Source organism: Schistocerca serialis, chromosome 9 (genome assembly GCF_023864345.2).
Source record: "Schistocerca serialis cubense isolate TAMUIC-IGC-003099 chromosome 9, iqSchSeri2.2, whole genome shotgun sequence".
NCBI lineage: Eukaryota > Metazoa > Arthropoda > Insecta > Orthoptera > Acrididae > Schistocerca > Schistocerca serialis.
The window spans coordinates 160,029,273-160,055,561 of NC_064646.1; the positions used below are offsets into that span (position 1 = coordinate 160,029,273).

The 26,289-nt window shown below is 41.9% G+C and overlaps 1 protein-coding gene across 3 annotated transcripts in view; it reads left to right on the forward strand.

The window, feature by feature from the left end:
• Positions 1–26,289, forward strand: part of LOC126418442 (prolactin-releasing peptide receptor-like) — a 981,871-nt gene that overhangs the window by 909,423 nt on the left and 46,159 nt on the right. For all 3 annotated transcript variants that reach the window (XM_050085202.1, XM_050085205.1, XM_050085203.1), the window contains one exon: positions 14,338–14,428. In XM_050085202.1, coding sequence (XP_049941159.1) covers positions 14,338–14,428 — 91 coding nt within the window. The remainder of the gene's footprint in view (positions 1–14,337; positions 14,429–26,289) is intronic.

Here is a 26,289-nt window from a genome sequence, read left to right on the forward strand (position 1 = left end):
CAAAAGCAAAATCGGCAACACGGGTGTCACCAGAGATCGAGCTACAGAATCGTTAGAACACCAGGTTTTTTAACTGAGGACAGATGAGATAGCATTACGTAATAGTTTGGCAGAGAAAAGAGGAGAAGCAGAGTTGTTCAAATCACGTAGTTTAAGAATGGACCCAGCCATTGCTGACCTGGTTTCTCTCTTTTCTGATAGAGAGCCTGAGGATGTGTTAGGATTCTTCGAGGATCTCTGGTCATCGGATTAGATGATGGGTTGGTGAGGTAGTCAATTGTTGCAGATTGCTAAATTGCATTTGGCGGATGAAGCGAGGTCAGAGGTACGTTGTACAGAAGCAACGTACGTTGCCAGTACCCCTGAACAGCTTAGATAAGGGCCAGAGCAGAGGTGCAGGAAACACAACGGTGCATGATTTTTTTCATGAACTCCTGAGTGTGGTGTCTAGGAGGTGTAGTCAACTCGTTGACGATTTCGCAGATAGAATTAAAAAATGGAAAGTATGTACATAATAGTTATCACAGAACAAGGTCATGGCTAAAGTGATATTGCAAGAAGCCCAACAACAAGCATTTGAGACGAAACTTCCTGGCAGATTAAAACGGTGTGCCGGACCGAGACTCGAACTTGGGACCTTTGCCTTTCGCGGGCAAGTGCTGTACCAACTGAGCTACCCAAGCACGACTCACGCCCCGTCCTCACAGCTTCAATTCGGCCAGTACCTCGTTCCTACCTTCCAAACTTCACAGAAGCTCTCCTGCAAACCTTGCAGAACCAGCATACCTGGAAGAAAGGATATTGCGGAGACATGGCTTAGCCACAGCCTGGGGGATGTTTCTAGAATGAAATTTTCACTCTACAGCGGAGTGTGCGCTGATATGAAACTTCCTGGCAGATTAAAACGGTGTGCTGGAAATTTCATATTAGCGTACTTGCCCGCGAAAGGCAAAGGTCCCGAGTTCGAGTCTCGGTCTGGCACACCGTTTTAATCTGCCAGGAGGTTTCATATCAGCGCACACTCCGCTGTAGAGTGAAAATTTCATTCTAAGCATTTGAGACGTTTTAGTGTGGTTTGGCATTGGAAATGTCGAAGAGGGTGCCCGCTGGGACACCTGAAGATTTTCCCACTGAAGTGAGACAAGCACTAGGGTGCAAACAAATTTGATATGCCCACAGGGTTAAAGGATCAGAGGCAAGTGTTCATATCTAACTCAAAGAGTATTAATTATGGGCGTAAGGGGCATGTTCAGAGGCAATGCTACCAGTCACGGAGGTATAAGGGGAATAATATCGACCACAGGCGTACTGAAAGGTAGAAGTTGGGGTGGTATTGATTGTGGTGAAGATGTAGGAATAATAGCCGACGAGGCCTTGGGGAAGGGTCAAACGATGTCCATTAAACTTAAAGGGAGGGAGGGAACCCCAGAGCCGTCAACGGGAGTTCACTGTAAAACTGGATTCAGTAACAAAGAATACAGGGCCGCTATGTATCATAATAGGTGTGACCGATAGAAGGGAGTATAAGATTTTGTTGGACACAGGGACACATGTGTCAGTGGCCTCAAGTGAGGTAGTGGGTAGGTGGCACTGGAATCCACCAAATTAGGAGTTGCGTGGAGTAACTGAGAGTGATTACAACCAATAGGACCAGTGATGGTGAATTTTTAGTTGAGGGCAGTTAGGTTCTAACATTATGTGGTAGACATGTCTGTTGCAACGAGGGCTACATCTCGATCCTAGGGTTAGAGTTCTCTGCCAACATCATGCCATGATTGACCTTCAATGACGTTTATTGGAACATAGCAGGAGAACATTGTGGCTGACAAAGATTGTTGTCAATGTTGATCTGTTAGAGGAATCATCTGTTGTACAGGGCAATACAACTGAAATGCAGACAATGACATTAAGGCCTAATTCGCACAATTGTGCGTATAATGCCGTTGGAAACATGCTGTGGGCGAATCTAGAGCCAGACTTATCAGTGAATGTACTATGTGTAGTGGAATGAATACCTGCATGCATGTCCGAAGGAACAGGCACTGAGGCAACTACAACCGTTACGAAACACAATAAATGTATTCTCAGTTGCGAATATGGATCTACAACCTGCACTTGTACATTGTAACCGCTCTTTAGAGAGTGGTTATACAGAAACGAGTATTAGATTAAATTCTGTAATAGGAAATGACCTAAGAGCCAAAAAACGGTAGTAGTAGTTCGAAGTAATAGTTAAAATGTTTACAAAGAGTAGATACTCGAAATAGAGTAACGCAAAGTAGTACAAAGGGAATCCAAGGAAGACATAACAGAGCTGTGTTTTGTTTTGAACGTAATGTATAAACCAATGCGCAGCAGTGTTAGGTCTCTTAAGTTTTTGTTTTCAGCGGTGGCGATTGTATTTGCACTTCCTCCGTGGTAGTCGGAATTTTGGGATTGGAAGCCGAACTAAATCGCATTCTTAAAACTGGATTAGACATTGGAGTAGTGGAGAATAGATTATTTTGGGATAAATTCAGAGACGGAGTCAATTAGAGGTGACTTGGTGTACGAACATTCATATTCAAGCGAATGGTGATTGTACGTGTTAAACGAAACACTACGATCGTATACTTACGATTGTGAAGAGATTTACTGACAATACGGAAACTTTTATGTTGAATTAGGTCTTTATTCGCTGTATGTGAATTAGTATAGAGTATTGGGACCTGCAGACGCAGTGGCCGAGCGGTTCTAGGCGCTTCCGGCCGGAAGCGCGCTGCTGCTGCGATTTCAAGTTCGAATCTTGCCTCGGGCATTGATGTCTTTAGGTTAGTTAGGTTCAAGTATTTCTAATTCTAGGGGACTGATGACCTCAGATGTTAAGTCCCATAGTGCTTAGAGCCATTTGAAGTATTGAGACCGAAAACAGTTTAGACCTTATCACACTAGTATCATTTCCGCTCGTTGTCAAGGTGATTCTGCTAATAAACGAGAAGTGAAAAATGGTGCCCGTTAAAAGATTAAACTTGTGCTGAACAGACATTGAAAGGATTCAAACTCATAATTAATATCGTTTCGTTAGAATTGAGATGCTTAGACATTGTAAGGCCCAGATACATATTTATCGGACATTAGTGGCAAATGACAATTTCATGGGAATGCATATGTTTGGTGATAGTTACACGAAGGAATGTAGTACTGACTGACTGTTATCATACCGAAACAATACACACTAGGATCAACTCTCCTTTCATTAATCCCCCGGTGTCACTCTCATTAATTTAAGAAATTAGTTCTTTCAATAAAACGGAAATTTACGGTACATTCCCAGTGTTTACTGAAGTCCATAATCAGATAGCACACAGACAATAATATCTGAACATTCAAGGGTTATTGAAGGGAGCTGATACACCTTTTTACAAACAGATTTAATATGATACAACAAATGCATACAGACTGCTAAAGTAACTAAATCAAATTACTCGCGAAAACAAATCAGTAAAAAGAGATTGCAACTCAATTGATTTCATACTCCATAGCGAAGAGAAAACTGTCTTTGGTTCCGTCGTGGTTAAAAGTGTATGAAATATCTCTTGTAAAACGCGATCAATTTTCAAGTGCTAGTTCACAAGACTAGATTCACAACGTGATTCAGAGATGTGTTATGCCCGACCCACACGGCAGGGAATGGTTGTTAACTAGCCGGGACAATAAATACACAAACTTTCGAGATCGGCTCCGCTGCCAGGGGGGGGGGGGGGGGGGGGGGGGAGACCGCGAAGCGATAGCTGTGCAGTCGCGACGACGGTGGGTGTACGGGGGTATAACATCCATTATGTATGTTCCCGTACAGGGGAAACTTGGATTACTGTCCGAAGATACCTTGCATTGTAATTCGGAAAAACACAGGCACTGCAATATTGTATTTATCCTCCAACATTGGTCAAGTGACTTTCAAGGAAAAAGTCTCCTGTACGGGAATATACCTGTACATAATGTGTGTACGAGTACGGGTTGTAAACACATGGTTGATGAATGGAAGATTGGGTCTGATTGTGAGTCATATTCGGGTAGCCAAATGGTAAGGTGACCACTCCGATAAGAAAGGAATCCGGGTCTGAGTGTCAGTTCGGTACAAATTTTCATTGTCGTCATTCCATAATACAGGTGATGGTTGTCCATATTGGCAGCTGCGAATACATTTCTTGTAGAATTATATGTGTATCTGTCAACACATAAAACTTCTGCGCCAAAGAAATTAAGTTAGGGATAGGAACGCTCTGGTCACATTGGAGTCTCCAGATGAAGAAGACTGTCACACAAAAGATGTGGACCATAAGATGACACAGGATGCTGCTAACACTGCATTTCGTGTGAGAAGTTGAAGCATTTAAAAGGAACAGAGAGGGTACAAATGGAGAAGTTATTACGAGAATTTCGAATTCTGTTTTTCCCACAACGACTATTACCTTGGATGGCAGCGCAGAATTCTGACAATCAGTTAGACACATTACTGAATGCCACAATCACTGCAACTGGTCTTTGGGGGAATACATAGGTCAACGATTGACTGGTGAGATAACAGCACCGCATTTGCAGCGTCATGGGGGCACTATGAATATAAAAAGATGCGTTTTGGATTTAAAAATGTCCAGCGCTTTTTAGACGAGGTTCGGAAAGGATTAAAACTGCATCAGTGTTTGATGCATTCGACGACATAACCATCTTTTCAAGGGATTTGAAATGACATAGGCAGCGATTAAGCGAAGTATTTAAGGAATTAAAGGCTGCTCAATGAACACTGAGTACAGAAAAATGTCACTTTACCTTGGAAGAGGTGAGTTACGTAGGCCATGTCATCAGTAAGGATGGTGTAAAGACTGATCTGAGATTACTAAGTGCGGTCTAGGATTTTCCAGTACCTGAAACAACTATGGGATTGCATTCTTTTTTCAGTATCATAGATTAAAACAGGAAGACTGTAAGGGAATTTTCGTACATACCACGACTGCTTACACAGTTGTTAAGAAAGGGTGCGAAGTTTGTGTTATCGGAAGAATGCCAGGGAGTATTTGCAGAGCTGAAAGGAGTATTAACGCCAAGTCTTTCAAAAGGACTTTATATTATCAAGCGATGCATCTTAAGTCAGGAGATATATGGTAGGAACATATGGTTCATCCTGCGTTGAGATAGTTTAATTGGGAGGAAATAAATTACATCACAACAGAGGGTGTTCCGAGCTTGGTATATGGAAGAACATATATTCAGTGTTATTTATATGATAGGAAATTTTTGGTGATTATAAAACATGCTGCTCTGAAGTGGTCACTATGTTTGAAGTATCTATCCATTAGGTTGATGAGATGGGCATGGAAACTCAGTGAACTTGAGTACAAATTAATTGAAAAAATAGGAGAGATGAAAGGAAATGTGAACGGAATGAACAGAAAAGCAACAGCAAGACAGGCACTAATTAGGTCAGGATCTTTAGGAATGGCATACAGCACAGAACGCCGATGAAGAATGTAATCAGTTTGGAAGACAGCAGCAGTTCAGTGTGCATGATGGTTTGTTGTGTAGTGAGACGAAACTGCATCTACGAGAGGTAGTGCCAGCACAGTTAAAGGAGGAAGTGCAAAATACTCATGGAGAGGAAGGAGAGATGATGTCAATCAGTATGTGAGGATTTGTATTACTAGTGCCCCCTGTGAATCAAAAATTGTGTTCCTACGAATATTACCAGAGGCAACAAAACCGTTTAGTTTTATTGGGGTAGACGTCTTACGACCGCACAGCTGAACACCAGCAGTTAATCCTTATGTACTAACCATAATAGATCACTGTTTTTATGCATGAATGTGGTGCCGATGCCAGAGCAGCAAATCATTGGAGCCACACAAGTATTAGCTAATTGGTGGTTGTTGAAGTTTGAAGTACTGGAGACAATAATTATGGATCAAGGGACAAACTTCATATCACACCTGAAGAAGGACTCGTGTGGATTATTGAGAGTAAAAGAAGTTAAGATGAATCCAATTCATTCTCAAATTAAAGCAAGAATGGACCGATTAGAAAAAATGCTTAGTTATTATGTGAACGAACATCATTCGGATTCGAACAAAAATGTTTCCATTGTTGTAAGTGTGTATAATTTCAAAGTACACACTAGCACAGAATTGTCGGCATTCTAGGTTGTGCAGTGGAAGAAAATGCCATCACAGTTTGACATGATTAGGCAGGACGGTAGAAGTTGAGAATCAGTCTGAAAATTTTGCTAAAAATTGAAAGAAGTAAAGAACAAAGTAGAACGAGCAAATACCAGAGCACTGAAGAAACAGGAAGAAGCAGTGAAGCGAGTGGGTACATTACCACAATATAAAGTGGACCAGTGGCTAATGCTATCTAGTCCATAGATGCAGAAGGGGAAAACGAAGAAATTTGTGACATACTACCAGCGTTCATGTAAAGTAATAGAGACTACGTCTCCAGTTAATGTAAAATTACAGTAACCAACAAGGTAAGCAACAGAGCAGACTGGGCGTCTGAGACCATTCAAGGGAGCTCCAGAAGAGACACCACGAGACATGAAAATAAAGTCAAAGAAAGAAGCAAAGAAGGGGTAGTAAAAGGGTACACGAGAGGAAGGAGAACCTCAGGTATTTCAAACGCGATACACGTTAAGACCGAAAAACGAATTGCCATGTATTTTCGTTTTATGATTTTAGGATATTCTGTTTCCCTTTTGTGGTATCAAGATTTCTTTGTTTACTAAATTGACTCCTATAAGATTATGCGTTTGTGTGGGGTAGAATTTAACCGTATTGTGATGAGCTGTGATCTTGAGAGACAGTATTCTTCCAGGGGAAGGTAAAAACGAAGTATCTGGGGATGTCGCAGAACAACACACGAAGTTACTCGGGCATACCCACGGTTGACGGAACATATGCAGGAATTGATCAGATTAGTATCACATGAACCCAGGAGGGCGGAAAGAGGATGGACTGATGCAGGTGGTAGGATATCGAATATTGTATTTGGAACAATGGACACGAAAGACGTAAGAAAATCAAATAGAACAGCAGAAGCCCCATGAAAGATAGACCAGTTGAATAAGGTAACAGTGGCGTGGCACACTAGTAGTCATAAGTCCGGAGGGTGGCCTACTTTATATTACACACCTGCTTAGGCAGCTAACTAAGTTGTGGACTATGCTATAAACTCGCCCGACAGGCTAACCTTTTGGGCTAACGCAACGTTTCCCGAGTGGTAAGGCGTGCCGGTGCCCAGCACGAATCCGGCCGGCAGATTACTGTCGAGGTCCGGTGTGCCAGCCAGTTTGTGGATGGTTTTTAAGGCGGTTTTCCATCTGCCTCGGCGAATAGGGGCTGGTTCCCCTTATTCCGCCTCAGTTACATCATGCCGGCGATTGCTGCGAGAACACTGTCTCCACGTACGCGTACTCCATAATCACTCTATCACGCAAACATTGGGATTACACTCGTCTGGAATGAGTCTTTCCCGGAGTGGGGGGGGGGGGGGCACTGGGGGCCGAACCGCACAATAACCTTAGGTGCGGTGTGGGGCGGCGGTCAGATGAGTGAACTGCTGTAGCCTGTTGTGGGGTTGTGTACCACTGAGGGCTACGGCGGGAACGAATCCTCTCCGTCGTTCCTATGTCCCCAGTTTAATACATACATACATACATGCTAGAAAATCAGCTAGTACCCTGAAACGGGATTTGGAATCAGTACAAATAAGAAAGCAGACACTGTGCGTAAAGGGAACGCTATAACGCTTGCTGCAATGTCTAGGGAATACAAGGGTAGAACAGATAAACTTAATGGGAGCCATCCATCAGGCGCCGCATGAGCATCTGAACAATGCTTATGGAGATTGAGGAAGGTTCAAAAGGAATTGCAGCCATAATTACGACTGGTAACGGAACCGAATAGACAGAACTTGCCATATTACAATCATAATGCATCAGTACATGTGTCCACATGACTGCTCATAGAAATAGGGATACCGATACCAGGCAAGCATGCGATATTCAAATGTTACACAGTGCCCATCTAGCTGGTGAAGTTGGTAGCGATTCGAAAACTTATGCAAGTAAGGGAAGAAGGAGTGCTGTTAGTGGGAGAAGACGATCATCCACACTTGGTGATGTCCTAAGGAAAGATTTCGCAATTCCAAAGTCGTAGCACCACCTTATTTCCGGTGCAGAAAGTTATGACGGGGAGCAGTTGTTCAGAGATAAAGCCGAGGGGCTCCGTTTCAGAAGATAACTCAGCCTAACTATGGCTCCAGAGCGCAGTACAACATTGATGGTACTCGCTTTATGACGCTGAAGTGGTAGCCGCTAGTTGGTAAAATGGAGAGGAACTCATGGAGATAATACATTTAGTGCTGGGGAGGAGTGGGCTGCTAATTAACGGGACGTAGTGTGATGGGACCTGCGTTCCATTTTCCAGCCACCACGACAAGGTATGGTCTGTTGAATGTGACATAGCCACAGATATTCTGGTCAAACGAACCCTTGGAAACGCTATCCACGCAGAACCTTACATTCTTCAACCACTCTTGGGAACTGAGCCTTTCTTTAAGTCATATGGCAGCCACATAGGAGGGAAGATTACGACCGAGAAATTGTATCAGCATGTGAAAAACTATCGGGATGAAAGACGTCGAGTGACATTGGTCTTGGGTGTAGCAAATCGAAGCACCGTAGTGACTATAATTTTGTTTTGCCTAATCTTCACGCATCTGAGACGACAACCCTGACAGAAAGGAAATCCAAGGGCAATTCGAGTTTCTATGGATTGCATTCCATGAGCTGAGGATGGAGAGTAGATGTTTAGAGTCAGTTCTGACATAATAATTACATAGTATTTAAGAGGAATTGAGTCAGTGTACTACTACGTTATCGATAAGGCGACTTCAGTCGAGAACTGGACCAAACTAAGACCCAAGGGGTTGGGTCTTCTCCATCGAGGAAGGCAATGTAAGTCCACCGTCTAAGTTATAAGGGAACATAAATAATAATAAGATTTAAGTTAGCCACAGCAAGGATTGTAATAGTTGCCACGAGCTGGAATCTGCCCATGTGGTGATATGTAAGACAGTATTTACAGAGAGGCAAGCGATCTGCATAGCGAAGACAGCCGACTGTAGCCGAAAACAAGATAGCCCAGCAATAGCAGCCCGAATGGGAGAGACGATGTCACCACACCAGGGCTGGTCTCTGTTAGGAACGACGTGACTAGTCGCGAGTTTTAATGAAACAAATGTGCTGTAGAGAGGTATAAATAGTGTCATATTGTGTGGCAGGGTAGATTCGTCACTGACTCGTCATCCAATAGTCTTCTCCGTATCGCCGTCGAGTTTTTCAGCACAGCCTCATCTCTGGGGCCGCGCCTATTCGTGGGACGATGGAGCATCGGCAGCAGCAGCCGAGGGTTTCAGTCCAGGCTGCATCCGCCACCTTCAACGCTAAGTTCCTGGCGGCACAAGGGCCAGTGGATCCCATCGAGAGGGGCCTTCGCCTTCGCTGAGAGAAACAGTGCACTGCTGACTCAAGGTCGTGGCCTTGTAGGCCGTCAGCTTCCAACCGGCCTTCCGTCAGCGTTGATGGGCGCTGACAAGCATTCCGATTCGACGCAGCCGCCCATACGTCGCTGCTGCCCATACGTCTCCGAATACCGACTCACTGACCCATAAGGCAATATGTACTGAAGATAATAAAGACATTGTCTGTTGTCAGCAATGTTTGACTGGAACATTTGGACCACAGCACTCTCAACCAGACCGCTCGTAAGGAAACGTAGAGCATGTTTAAAATGGGACCATCCACGCTACAACATACGTGTGCTGCTTCACAGAAACTTTCACAGGATTTCTTTAAACTCAGTAATAAAAGATCTGGAAACTGACTACATTAATCACTTTCAGAAACACACTGAATGCAGTTTCAGTCACAGTGGAAAGCAGGTAAGATGCTAGGATACGAACCACCAAGTATACAACACAATACTTACAATACAAAAATATAAAATGACAGAAAGCTGCTTCAATTTCTTCAATGCTCCTGTTAATTTAAGGTTGAATAACAAGTAAACTATTTTTATTCTATTGTAGCAGTTAATATTTGGATAGTTATTAACGCAGTTTCTATTTACAGAATCAGTTACAGTTAACCGAAAGTATTTTTGTATTACTGTATAAATCTAACTTCTGAAGGGTCATGAGTGTATGTGTAAATCTACACAAAAGTAATTCAAATAACTTCTTTTATTTTTTAATTCCATTTCTAAAGCCCTTTTGCACACGCTCATCTCATACTTCATTATGGATGCTAAAGGTCTCGATTCTGACTCGTAGATATCCCTGTCATTGTCATCGTCATCAATATCATCAGTAGTTACATTCAAACAAATGGTACTTCCATCGTTATGTTGAAATCCTCGATTTTAATGCTTATCATTTATATGTTCAGTCATTAATCAACTACACTCGCTTATCAGAAAAAGGAGAAAGGCAACAGGGCTTTCATCTGTGATTGTGGCCTCAGACAAGGATAGAATCGAAGAACAAGCATATTACATGGAGAAACTTTTCATATGTTCATGTTTTTAAAAAATAAATTCACTGAAATGCTATACAGAACTTTCAACCAATCTCATATGAAAAGTCCTACATATTTTGAGCTGAGTTCGTTATGGTGTGTTTGGAATCCACAACAATGCAACATCGGCTCTGATTATTGCTACTGTACTCTGGCCAAGTATGATTTGAATCAGAATCTTGATTTGGAGATGATGATTCAACTACCCTAGCTCGTTACGGCCATAGTGTCTAGTAAACAATAGCTGATGTATTTTTCCCACTCCTCCTGGCCTCATTTATGACGAAGTACACTGCCAAACAAAAGCCGCAACACCAAATAATAGTTAATGTACAGTAATGAAAATTTTGGGATACATTTGTCTAACTAACATACTGAAGTGGTTAACTCACATGTTAATGTAAGCGTGAGATAAGCCATTGCACTGTGGTGTGCTGGAACATTAATAACAGGTGTAACCACCACAGTGTTGTGTGCAAGCACGCAAACGCCCACGCATTGTGTTGTACACGTGACGATTGTCAGTTTGTGGGATGAAGTTCCATGCCGGTTCCACGTGGTCAAGCAATACAGGGACGGTAAGTGCGGTTAGTCCATGCTACTGGAGTTGTCGTCCAATAATTTCCAATATGTGCTCAAATGAAGACAGATCTGGCAATTGTCCAGGTTAAGGCAACATGTCGACTCTCTGTAGAGGATGTTGGGTTACAACAGCGGTATGTGAGCCAGCGTTATCCTAGTGGAAAACACCCCTTCAAATGCTGTTCATGAATGGCAGCACAACAGATCGAATCACCAGATTGACATACAAATTTGCAGTCAAGGTGTGTGGGATAATCATGAGAGTGCTCCTACTGTCATACGAAATCGCACGTCAGATCATAACTCCAGGTATAGGTCCAGTGTGTCTAGCACCCAGGAGAGTTGGTTTCAGGCCCTCATCCGACCGTCTTCCCAGCAACACACGGCCACTACTACCACCGAGGCAGAACCAGCTTTCATCAGGAAACACAACGTACCTTCAACCCACCCTCCAATGAGCTCTCGCTTCATACCACTCAAGTCGCAAATGGCCGTGGTGTGGTAGTGTGGGGTCAATGGAATGTACGCTACAGGGCGTCTGATTCAGAGCTGTCCTTGAAGTAACCGATTTGCCACAGTTCATTTTGCCACAGTGGTACCAACTGCTGATCAGGTTGCTGGTGCAGATACGTTTCAATTCACGAGAACCATACGCAAAACACGATGGTCAATCGTCTAGGTAACGCCACGTGGCCGACGAGAGCCCAGTGTTCTTGCAACCTCACATTTCCGTGACCATCGTTGTCTGCCAAGTCTTTCTCCCGTATCGCAGAAGAAACATGCAGTCTCTCGGAACCGAATTACAGGACCTCTTTCACACTCAGTGAGGTGTTGATAATGGCATTTTTGTCGCTTAATGGCACTCATGCTAACATGAAATCACCACGTACTGTTTAGAAGGTAACTAACGCTCACGGTCGTTACAGTGTGTATTCAAAGCAAATTTGAACTGCATACTCATAGTGACGCTACCACAGCCAATCTTATGCGACAGTCGCGAAATCTGGATGGACATCAATTTCAGGTGTAGAAACATGCCTACCAAGTTTCGTTTACGTAGCACATCTCTTTCATGGTATTGTGATTTTCTTTCTGTCAGTGTAGTTCGCTGGGGAACAGCGGATGTCAGTGTCCAAGGGGCACAATATTTCGTCAAGTGACCATCTTACCACCATCTTCTCGTGGTGTAATCTTCAGGCATTGACCAGTGCCTGCTCTATAGCCATCATGTACGATGGGGTGTGAAAAAATTACCAGAACTTTTCATTTACTGAGAAATACTGTTCACCTTTATTCAAATTCCTTTACAGACCTTCAGAGTAGTCTTCCTCGGACAAAATCCAAAGATTCCAGCATTCAGTCCAATGTTCAACGCACTCCCTAAAGCCCCTTTCTGATAGTCTATGGAGTACACCCGAAATTTGGTTGTTTAGCTTTCGATCAATCTGAAAATAAAGATCCCAAAGCTCTTTTTTCACTCCAGAAAATAGATGGAATTCAAACCGGGCTAGGTGCAGTGAATTACGTTGATGTGGCATCACCTTCGTGCCTAGTTCAGTGACTGTTTCTTGAGTGCTGATAGGGCAATGAGTTAGTACGTTACCCTGATATAGGATCCATCCCATCTGAGCAACATGTGGTCTTTTGGTTGCAGTTTTCCTCCTTAATGACCCCTTCAAGATGTCAGAATAGTAAATCGCAGTAACAATAAGATGCTCGTCCACCACATGATTGTACACAATGCCCTTTTTTATAGAAGAAGGCAAGATGCATAACAGTTCCTGCAAGACGGCCAGAGTGGCCGTGCGGTTCTGGGCGCTACAGTCTGGAGCCGTGTGACCGCTACGGTCGCAGGTTCGAATCCTGCCTCGGGCATGGATGTATGTGCTGTCCTTAGGTTAGTTAGGTTTAAGTAGTTCTAAGTTCTAAGTCCCATAGTGCTCAGAGCCATTTGAACCAGCCAGTTCCTGCACTTGGTTGAAGTTTGGCCTTTCAGGATCCTGGACATGAAGGATATTTCCATTGGGAACTGTCCTGTTTAGTCTCTGTGTCACAATGATGAAACCAGAACTCTTCACATATGATGCCTTTGTCGAAAAAATCTCGTTCTCGGTAAAGCCTTCCTATCAATTACTGACACGCCATTGCACTGTAAGTATTCTGTTCGTAACTTATCACAAGAGGCACCCACTTTGCTCCTACTTTTCTATACCCTAGAACATTTCGTACAATGTCTTCAGCTGATCCGTAGGACATATTCGTAATCCCTGCAATCTTTGTGAACGATTAACAACGGTTTTCCCGCAACGTGACATCAGATGTTCTGGCATTGGTTTCAGTCTTCGAAGTTGAGGTCCTTCTGGGATGTGGAGCATCCGCAAGATCATTTTCACCATCCTTTGAAAACTTGTATTTTCTCCATGGCTTGCTCTTTGTACGCTTGCTGCAACATTTCAACTGTTTGTGATTGAGTTTTGTCAAGAAGAACGGAAAACATCTACATGACGCGCGCTGCTGGAATTTTTTGTGATCTATGTTGAGTATGATAAACACGCCCGTACGCTTCCCCTGTTTCCCTCCAGCTTCGTACTGCCAGGCGACTGACAAGTATGGATTACGTTACTGAAGGTCAGACCTCTCAGGTACTGCCAACACCAATCTCAAGGGCTAGCGCATTAAAAAAAAAAAAAAAAGAAACAGCCCCTCCTAGAAGTCATTCTTTATCCGTAGTAAGGTCTTTTCTCTGTAATTAAAATAATCTCGCATAAGGAGGGAGTTTTAGTCAACATAACCCACAGGTACGTAATTACTGCAGTATGAATCTGGTGCCGGCCGGAGCGGCCGAGCGGTTCAAGGCGCTTCAGTCTGGAACCGCGTGACCGCTACGGTCGCAGGTTCGAATCCTGCCTCGGGCTTGGATGTGTGTAATGTCCTTAGGTTGGTTAGGTTTAAGTAGTTCTAAGTTCTAGGGGACTGATGACCTCAGATGTTCAGTCCCATAGCGCTCAGAGCCATTTAAACCATTTTTATGAATTTGGTATAGATTTTCATAGGGTAACATTTCGTATTTCTGTCTGTGCAGTATTAGTGAAGTTATTTCAGAGTTTCTAAATGAGTGAACTGCAGAAAATGTGTTCTGGTGTCCGCAGGTACCACTATATCAACATCATCTTCTTCTGTTGTGACTGGTTGGCCATGAGCAACAGTTGCTATAACCCGTTCATCTACGGAATTTACAATGTAAGTCTATTAACACATAATTAGATAGTCCTGAGTTCAAACGTTAATTATATTGTGGTATGAAAATTTATAACTGATTATATTGTCATACGGCAATTTCTAAGCAAATATCCATTTTTATCACGTAAATTTTGTAGCTATTACGAATGTATTACACTTTACTCAATTTACAGTGAGGCATTGTTAATATTTATAGTCACGATAAGAAATAAGATTGATAATATGTAAATATTAACGTGGAAAATGGTAAAAAGTTCGTTTCTGTATTTTCATTAGGATCGCTTCACTTGGTCTGCTTCTTAATTTCTCTGTTTTGTCTCTCTTGTTTGTGGCGTTCAGTGGTGTCACATTTATGCTAACTCTCGATTGAGCACATTTACTCCTGTGACCGAAATATCAGTTTTCATTGTCCCACTGTTTTGATTTATCTTATTGAGTGATAGAGAAAAATTGCTGGGCATTTTTCTACGATAAAAAGTGTTTTCGGCTAATACAGTAAATGGGTTGTACAGAAACGGGATGTGGGACATTTTATACTAACTGGACTACCGACAGCTAATGCAAATAAGCGCTCTGATGTTTTCTTTTAAAGTAAATTATGTAGGGTCGCCACCCAACGAACTTGGGAATAAATTAATTAACAAATTATTAATTTGTTACGTAGTAAGCATTAAGATGACAGTACTCTCATCAAATTAAAACTGAGATTAATTTACTTATAAGCGTGATCATACTGAATGAAAGCAGTTAGTTAAATTAAAACATAATTCTTATTAGCCTGCTCAAAATTCAGAATTTGGGCCTGCAAGAATATTGCGCTTTGGTAATGACATGTTTGATGTTCTAAGATCAATTTCGGAAGGGGTGGCTGCGTTGATGGAGACTCATGAAGCATAAACACAATTTATTATAAGCAAAAACACAAGCTAAACACTATACAATAAACAGATTGTAGTAACGCTTGCCGTTGCCTGAGTTAAATTTAACACTGTATCAAATGATTGTTTGCTGAGGGACCATATGAAGGGGTAGGTATGTGAAAATTCTGGGAAGATGATAGGATAAATGCACGTACTTATACAAGATCTATACTAAAGAACAAAGAGCTCAAGACACATTACGCCTTCACCAAAGAGTCAGGGAAAGAGATTCGTGCCTTCCGTAGTAGTAATCTTTCGGCAAATGCAGTTGCTTTAAATATCCTCACGTAAATAAAACCGATGCAAGGTGGGGAGGACCACGTGGATATTATACTTAAAAAAAGGAAGCACATTTACCAGGTGCCTTAATATTTTCACAAAACGGCGTCGCGCAAAGAGAGATAAAGTGTACTGCAAGAAATTTATCCCTCGATGGATACAGAGAGCTGAGAGTTGAACTGACTCGTCCAAGCACCTAGTTCAGACTAACAAAGCAAGCACGATAACAATTTGAAATTTCACACGCGAAAGTACACTTAAATCCATTAATTACACAGAACATTCAACACAACATAAATTCACTCAAGGGAACACGATTGATTACCGCTGAACAACACAGAAGGCAAGTTCGCGCCATATGCTGAGAAGTATAAAGGCAAATTTATCAATTCACAGGTGAAACCAAAAGAATTCAAACTGCAGTAATAAATACAAACATTCACACGAGAATGTAAACATTCACGCCTACACATTTAGGAAAATGTAATGTAACGTAATGTCAGCGGCACTAGGTAGGAAGCCTTTGCACACTAGAAGTTCTGATAGCCCAAAGGAAGTACCAGAAGACACTTATTAAAATTAGTAAATTGCACCATGGCCTATCCTGCATACACTGTGGGTCATACAATGTACCTATCGTTGTAATAAAAGGTGAACTATACTACTTCAGCTAGCCTGAACACTTACACATCTCACCCTAAGCTCAGTCTTAAGCTACCGCCAACGCTCACCGACTGCCCAGCGTCAAGTGCTTAAGCAGCCCAGAGAACAATGAATCTCCACAGGTAGTCAGAACAGACCAAAGGGGTTGCTTCCGGTACCAACCTACCCACTGTGGATATAGACAACTTAGAAGGCACAAACCTCTTTGCTTTGACTGAACACCCAAAGTTGGCCAGACCGGCCACAGCAGATAACGAGTTCATACTACTAGCTACCAATGGAAACACGAAAAATACATTCACATGCACCTTCACACAGACGGTAATGAGGAGGATGGAAATGTAGGAGCATAAAATATATTCAATGTTAATCTAACTGGGGGCTTGCATGTGAAAAATTAGGTACTTTAGTTATAGCGACGCAGTACACAAAGACCTTTCTACAGTAGCTGTCAAAAATCTTAATCTACACGATGAGTTTCAGACATATTTTCTTGTCATCTGGCAATATGTGTTGCTACGCAGTACACACAGAATAAGGCTCTCGTTTTCTCCATAAGTGACGCTCAGATGTATCACTTGTTTTTCGGATTTGACAAAGTTGCACTAACGCAACTATCGGAACACTTGGAAGAACTTAAGTGCTCGTTCTTAAAGCAGAAATGACATTTAACTTAATAAGTTCGTTCAATCATTACTGAATTACCACAAACCTACGAAACTAATTAATTAATTTTGTCAGAGGAAACTCCTGCACTAGATTTTCCTTGGCTCTATTTAACTTGTTCGTGACGGTCTGTATATCTGTTGACATCCTGAAAGGTCTTGCTTTGAATATCTACTAGAGGCGTACAAATTCCTCTTGCAGCCTGCTTGCCCCTAGCTACTCTGCAACCATTCATGCAGGTCAGCCTGCCGCGACGTAAACACGAGAGTGCGCGTGTACTGAGGCATAGTAAGTAATGCGGCCGACTTGGGCTCCCGTAAGCCCGAGCTACCTGGGTTCCCGCAGGCCTGCCAAGCTTCACGGGACCCGCTCAGCTTGCTGCGCCTGACAACAGGTTGCGCTGTCAAGCTACCGTGACTAGAGTAGCCAGGTAGTTAGCTCGCAGTTCATTTATCGCAACGGTGGGGGCAGCACAATGAATAGGTCGAACTTTAGTGAGATTGAAAAAAAATTGACAACTGGCGAATACATGCTGGTAACGAAACAGAGCACAAGTGCTGCATGGGAAACTTTTTCGTGTGTTCATGAGGCCGCTTCGAATAAATCGGTAGGTGTGTCTCAATGCAAACTATGTAAACAGCTCTTAAGTACTTATTCGGGAACCTCGAGTATGTTACGATATGTGTGCAAATTTGACAAGCAGTTCCCTCACTCCATAAATATCTTGAAAGAGGACAAAGATTTAGTGGCCGAAAAGTGCGTCGAAATGTGTGCGAAGGGCCTGAGACCATTTACCGGTATAGAGGGAGAAGGATTTCTTAATTTAGGGCAGACACTGATCGACATAGGTAAAAAATACGGCTCAGTTGATATTATAAATATTATGCCATCCCGAGTGACAGTAGCTAGGAAAGTTCAAACCTTAGCTGATAAATTGCGCAGCAAAATGCTCCCAGATATAGTGCATACGATTCGTTCTGGTATATGTGCCAGTACAATTGATCTATGGACAGACAATTACAAAGGGAAGCATTACATGTCCGTGACAATGCATTACATAAATTCAGACTGGCGTTTGAATAAATATGTACTGATGTGCTCTGCGTTTCCTGACTGCCGAAAAACTGGCTGGAATATTCGCTACGAGTTGGGAGATCGCTTAGAAACTATGGGTGTTTCCCCTGAAGACATTGCCAAAATTACGTTTGTCACAGACCAGGGCAGTAACATTGTCAAAGCTCTCGAAATATATCAGCGTCTTCCATGCATGGCTCATAGTATAAACGCAGTGTTGAAACGTTCTGAGCGAACAGTTTTTGAAAGAAAATGTTCCAAATATATTAGCCGTTCTTAATACAGTGCGGGCTACGGTTTCCTAATTCAAGAGAAGAGGTCTCTGTGAGAGACTGAACTCATCTTTCAAGCAGTAGGTTTCAACTCGTTGGAATAGTTATTTAGACATGCTTGTATCAGTCCATTCTCAGATTGATTCAGTAAAGGCTGTCTTACATAACGAAGGTGCCTCTGATAAGATGCTGGGTTATGACCACCAGATAACTGGCCAGGTTATAGCATTTCTTGAGCCTTTTGAAGAAGCCACAGTTGATCTAGAGGGTGACAACGAGTCAACCCTACATTTAGTTCTACCTGGTTTTATGCCTTAAAAGCTCACTGTACTGTACGGGATAACGATGAAGAGGTTTGTAATGTTATTCCATCTGAATTTTATAGAACCACTTGTGAAATTTGTATGTTGATAAAATGTATTCTCAGGACATGAAACCTTTGAAACAAGCCGCCGGTGCCTTCCTAGAACAGAAAATGTGCGTTAGTATGGTGCATAAAATTGCAACGTTTATGGTGCCTAACTACCGCACATTATGAAAATTAACCGAGGATGAAAAAATTGATGTTTACCAAGCAGCACGACAGATGTGTGCTGAAGGTAAGCTCCTAAGATAATGCGTATACTCTTCAAATGGTTCAAATGGCTCTGAGCACTATGGGACTTAACTTCTGAGGTCATCAGTCCCCTAGAACTTAGAACTACTTAAACCTAACTAACCTAAGGACATCACACACACCCATACCCGAGGCAGGATTCGAACCTGCGACCGTAGCGGTCGCGCGGTTCCAGACTGTAGCGCCTAGAACCGCTCGGCCACTCCGGCCGGCGTATATTCTTCATCTATATGTACATGTGTACTCTGCAAGTCACACGCAAGTGCCTGGTTGAGGCTTCATCGAACCACTTTCAACTTATTTGTCTCTTATTCTCGAATTTCGCGCGGGATAAAACACCTACATCTCTCCGCCTGAGCTCTTTTTTGTATTTTATTCTGATGATCATTACTTCCAATGTAGATGCGACTCAACAATATATCTTCGAATTCGGAGGTGTAAGTTGGTGATCGAAATTTCATACATAGATCGCGCTACGTCAAAAAACGCCATTGTTGTAATGATTCCCACCCCAACTCCTGTATAATTTCCGCGGCACTCTTTCCCCTGTTTCACAGTAATACCAAACGAGCTGCCCTTCTTTAGACTCTTTCGACCTCCTCCACCAATCGTACCAGAAAAGGCTCTCCAACTGCGTAGCAATGCTCTAAAAGAGTGTTTTCTCATTAAAACGCCTACAACATTTCCCGTGTGTCCATTCCTTTTTAAGTAGGTCGTAATTGTGATCAGAGGTATTAAGTAGAATCTACAGCTTTTAGATTTCACTGGTTGATCTTGTAAAGGAAGCTTAACGGACTTAGTTTAGTAGACACATGGATAACCTCGCTCTTTTCATTATTTATTGCCAACTGCTAATTTTCACACCAAAAATATATATCTTATTTAAATCGTCCTGCAGTTAGTTTTGATCTTCTGGTAACTTTGCTGGACGATAAATGATAGCATCATCTAAAAACTATTATAATTTCAACTATGTGTAGTACGATCTTCACATTATTCTGCAAATATTAATTGGAACCTATATAGTTTCAGTACAAGTGCCCAATCACAGCACCAAAGAAACAAATCCTGGACAGTACAAAATGACGAAATTTGAGGACTGGGCAGAAGAGTCTCCTCTCCTACATGATGAAGTCACCAGATACTTGCAAGAACACTGTGTGAACGAGAGAGATATTCTACAGTGGTGGAAAAGTAACTCCCAACGACTTCCTCGACTTGCGTGTGTTGCAAGAAAAATATTAAATATACCAGCCACTAGTGCCTCTAGTGAGAGAATTTTTAGTTGCGATGGAAACCTAATTAGCGAAAAACGATCACGTCTTAATGCAGACAGACTTAACGATCTCGTCATAATTAATTCAAACACTAATCAGCAGACACATTAAGAATACAGCAGAACATTAAACAGGAAACTATGAGTTTGAGTGCAAATTTACTAATTAAGAGTGCAGTTTTCTTTCTTGTGCTTTCTGGGCGTCAATTTCTGAGACAGAAATTTTGCAATGCATACAGTTCATTTTTATTTTAGACTAAACTTCTTGATTTCAATCCTCCCAAGTGACATTTATTATTGTTTGTAAACCATTTTCTGTTACTTGTGTTTCCAAAAGTAGCCAAATATTTTTAGGAGTATCTGGTTTGGCCTAAATAATACTTACAGGGGAACTGAAGGAAAATTTGTAAATATTTTGTGTTGAAAGGTGTCCTGCAAAATAAAATATTCATTTGTGGATTAAGGCAATACACATTATGAGTTTAAATTACAATTTATTTCGTTGAGTTCCACACACATTGCGAAATGTAATTTTATTCCTGTATTTCTATATTAAGGGAAATCCCATAACCAGGGTCAAGATGCTGAAGACCTAGACACTACAAATGCTTTTAAAATGAAGAGCGTCTTTTTCCACGAATGTATTGTAGTAGTAATATAATGGAAACTCTGAGCCACTCCCCACAGCGTCTACGTCTGCGTCATGAGGGTTCAGACTCGTCGTTTAGGTCTATGTTATGAGGGTCTACAGTCGTCGTTTAGGTTTGCATCATGCAAGTAAACACTTGTCGCTAAGTCTGCATCATGAGGTCCGAACTATGGTCCCTATGACACAGACCTAGACTACAAGCGTGGACTCTCATGACGCAAATGTAGACGCCGCGAAAAATGGCTCAGTCACCATTTTATTCCCAGTACTACAGTTTTTAGACGAACTGGGTACGAAACAAGTGCTTTGATTTTGTTAAAATGCATTTTGGCAATTTAGAATGATTTTGACAATTTTGAATGAATTCACATAACCAGTAAAATACATCCTGGAAAAGTAGTTAAATATTTGTATAACTGGTGTCATGCTTAGCTGAGACATATTAGAGTTAAAGAATCTAGACTTACAAAATCTTAATTTGGTTCTCATTGCAGGACAGTAGTTATCAAGGTCATGGATAATTTGTTCTTCTGGGGAGGGGACCAATCTTCTTTTTGGGGGGTGGATGTTCACTTCTTTAGTACAAATATCCATCCGTTTCAGTGTTGAAACCTGCAACACAGACTGCATTGCGTTCCACTAAAACAAAAAACACTATGTTAATGGGCTCGGGAGGGGGGAGGGGGGACCCCTGGTGGTTATCTGTAGCTTTTAGTGTACAAAGGAGCTCCATTTTCAGTGATTTTTCTGCGTGCTACACAAACCTGTTTGAGATGTGATCTGATGGTGGTTCGAATTGAGAATATCCAGTATTGAGAGATTGTGAAGTCTCGAAGAAATCCTTTTATATTTGACAACTAGCTGAAAACCCGGCGTTGCCTGGGCATTTATTTATTCCATACTCTCGTAGTCCATCTTCCCTCCCCTATTTTCTCTCTATCCACTTATTCCTCCCCCCCCCCTCCCCATCCCTTGGCCCATCTCCCCCCACCCTCTATCCTTCTCCTCGTCCTCTCTCTGTTGGACTCCGCCACCTCAGTTCATCACCTCTTCGCCTATCTATGAAAACTCATATATATCTGTCAACTTTTGTGGTGATCAGTGAAGCAGTGTCAAAGTTTATTGCTAGGTAGCATTTATTGTAATACTTTTTGATACGCAGCATTGATAGTTTTATTTTCTGGTGCGTAAACAAATGATGCTCAAGGTGTCCCGACAGGGGAATATACGACATAGAATTGGCCATGTGAAAAACATGATTCTCAAGATTGATGCCACGAACATATAACGACTGCCCTTGCGATTTATCTATCGACATGGCAAATGCAAGCTGCACTGGAAATTATAACCGTTCAAAGTCGAGTGGCATGTCGGTCGGAATCATAGTGATACGTGGAATCAAACTGTCTTCACTTTTGTACTTTCCTTTTAAAATTGTGGCTTCGATTACGCTGTTCTTTAATTTCTTCTCCGCAAGCCGGGTGCCATTACAAAGACGTGGCTATTTTACCTTTCGCAACACAATGATTGCCGATCCGACTTAATTTCAGATTGAGAGGCGGTATTCCGGACAAATCCAGCGAATTTAAAAATTCCGTAGGATAGTTGACTACATCATCTTGGTTAGTAACGGAATAAACCGACTTGTATGTCATCAATTCACCAGGTATGATATTTTGAATCTGAAAATTCATTTCGTTAACATCAAGGTTTTTTGAAGCCAATATAACACGTTCGCTCAACCAAAACTGGTTTGCAACTGTTAAACGACATTTGCTGTGCGAGAATTGTCAAACACGATGACTGTGAATGTGTCAGACATCTCTCAAATTTCGGAAAGATCATAGGCATTTCGTTTAAAAAATGAAAAAAATGTATGTATATACACACACACACACACACACTATATATATATATATATATATATATATATATATATATATATATATGTATATATATATATAATGTTCCTCTTGATGGTCAAGTGTGCAGAATTTCTTCAAGATCGGAATAAAACTGTAGGTTGGTGTAGAAGTATGTAAGTATAGTACCCTCCGCGATGCACCATTCAGAATTTTAAGCAGACAGCGCCCTTCATCCTGCTTTGAATATCAAGTGTGCCAAATTTCATCAAAATCGGAATAAAAACGTACAATTTGTCGAATTCCGTTAGGTAAAGTAACCTCTACCATGCACCCTACGAAATTTTATGTAGACCGTGACTTTCCTTTTGGTTTCAAGGTATAGTGTGCAAACACGGACACAGTGAAAACGCACTTTCAGTTTTTCTCAAATTTTCGAATTTTTCGGTCGATTTTCCAAAAAATTTATTTCATAAAAACCTTGTCCTGAGAATTACGAACACAACAAAAAAAAATTGTCGAATTGGTCCAGCGGTTCTCGAGTTTTATGTTTATCAACACATTTGGCAATTCATTTTTGTTTATATAGATAATAGGCCCGAAATATACGCGTAAATCCGAATATACAAATAAAACCCAATATTTTTTGACCTGAAATTAATATATATATAATTTTGGGGTTTGTCTTTGGGTGCTCAGGTAAAATAAAAACTTTTAATTAACGTTCATAATACGACAATGACCCGCACAGATTAAACGGCTGCGTAGCGTAGCTCAGCAGTAATATGGGCAGGCAAGCAAGTTTCCCGCAGCCTGCCCAGGTTCGGTTCTGCTTGGCTTGGCTGGGAGTGAAGCAGCCTGCCCGTTCTGTTGACAACGCGCGGCGGCCTGCCTGCCTGGCTACCGGGCAAGCATGGGCGGGTTAAAAGCGGAACACGTACACCACTAATATCTACTTAAAAATTCAGAAAGGCAGTTTGTGTCGCTCTTTGAAGGCTAATTCAGCTTCGTTACCTGCTTTGAAGTGACACGTACAATTTTCTCTGGATGGCGCTGTTTCCTCTGTAATTTCGTCCTGCCAGCTTTTGTATACAATTCTACTGTAGTTCGACCGCAAATCCAGAAGTTCTACAGTCTTGCGTTTGTTCTGCTAGTTTTGTCCAGTAAAATGTCACTGTGCTGCATTTAATCCCGAATGGAAGTGAATTCTTTAAATTTCGTTAAAATATTCGTTTATTAAAACTATTTGGTGCTATGCTATACAGTTTCATGTCAGCCAAATCTGCAACGTTGGTAATACATATGCTGTACTATTTTGATCTACCTGTATAGCGAGTAATTACAACATTACCAGTGTCTTTCTTTCAATTTAGTCTATCTCTCACAGAGAAATAGTCGATGAATATCGTAAGATGTTATAAATGAAAATGAAATGGAGGTGTTCTGTAGAAAGGTGAATGGCACGGGCGACAACTTGACAACTACTTAGCGGTTTGTGTGGCAACGGAGATGGCGCAACGGTATCTCTCGTCCTCTGTGTAGGATTCGATGCATTACAGTATGAGGGTATGACAGAACGGGTCAACTGGCATCAGTCGTGTCAAATGCCACACACCAAAGTAAGCTAAGTCGCGCATTTCGCACATGTATAACACTGTAGCAACACTCTGGTTTGTCATCTGTGACGAATCTAAAAGAAATACAATTTGAGAAAACCTTCGCTACTGGGCGAAGTATTTTCTCTGATGGAACCCATAACTTATACTAGTCGGTAAATGTTGAGTAAAGACGAAAATAACAATGTCTATGCTCCAAGTGAGCATGGTAGAACCGTTAGCGACGACCAGCAATACCCTTAGGTTGGGGGAGGGGGATAATCTTGTCTGCATCTATTATTGTGAATAGTTTCACCAATTACCCATCTTCAAGCACCAGATTTCAACCTAATACTACGCATTCCTCAGCCAAACGTCACTATGCAATATGACTTTCGTGGTTCAAGAAAGTTTGGCATGCCATGTTTGGACGGAATGCTAGACCCACCATCTGATATAAGCTTCTTATTTTAACGAGCAAGGAGTATCATTGTATATGTGTAACCTACGCATGGGACAAAATACATGCTAATAAGGCAGATACGACTTATGATAACATAATATTGCATATTTTGGTTTACATCGTGGTACTGTTTCAGGTTGGATTAGTTGTGAAGTATACAACAAATACGCTATTGTGTAATAGTCTTGAAACATTGGTTACACAAACACATCGGTAGAACGTTGTTGACCCCAGCAGACATCACGCAACCTTTCAACACCACCTCTAATCTTGACAACGTCACTAGGCTAAAAGTTTCTTCAGGCATACCACAATGAAGGGGATGATCATTGGTATGATTCATCCATAATTCAAAACTATCACACTCATCTTCGTATTAGATTAGGATCAGGGTCATCGTAACCTATATGGGCTGGCCCAAGTGATGATATGAGAAGCACCAAGAAAGCGCCACAGCACCACCTTCAATCTTCACACACAGTGGGTTAAACGCCTCATCAGACCATCGGTGAATTTGACACCTTGTTTGAAGAAGAGGTAAACTGGCTGCTTGTCGTAATGCAGTACACGCCACCAATCACCTACCGTCCAGCTTCTGTGTAGTTTGGCCAATTGAAGACGTAGCTTTGTGCACTGTAAGCGAGGGTCTTTCGCGAGCTAACTGACTGAAAATGTCCGCTGCATGTGGCTGCATTTGCAATTTTCGGTCAAAACAAGTTGACATGAAACTACATTCGCTAACAGCAGTATTTCCTGAATGATTTGAAACCGATGTCATTTAAAAGGCGTGACTCTCGTCCTTGCCTATTAGAAATTTCTTATGGTCACTCCTCTTACATCGTGTTACATGACTGAGAGTGGTACACCATTCTATATAGATACGTTAGTCAGCCCACGTTGATGTCAAAAAATAGGGCAACCTTTTTCGTTGTGCGATAATGGGCAGGTCTGCCATTTAGTTAAAGTTACCACGACATATTGCGCTCATTCCACACATCCGACTGACTCATACAGACAATTTCACTAACGTAACTAATGTACACCGGTGGAGTATCTGACGAACGTCAGATACCATTTCTACGATCAGAAGCAACCACTCTGCTCTTATATTTCGTTCGGTACTATTGCGTACTTTTTTTTTTTTTTTGTTGCATCAGTCTTGTAACTGGTTTCATGCGGTCTGCCACGAATTCTTCTCCTGTGAAAATCTTTTGATCTCAGAGCAGCAACTGCAGCTTAGTTATTCGCTGGATGTGTTTCAGTCTCTGTCTTCCCCTGCAGTTTTCTTCTCTATAACTTCCTCAAGTACCATGGAACATTCCCGCCCGGTTGACCGTGCGGCCTAACGCACGGCTTTCCGGGCGGGAAGGACCGCCACTCCCCGGCACGAATCCGCCCGGCAGATTTGTGTCGAGGTCCGGTGAACCGGCCAGTCTGTGGATGGATTATAGGCGGTTTTCCATCTGCCTCGGCAAATGCGGGCTGGTTCCCCTTATTCCGCCTCAGCTACACTATGTCGGCGATTG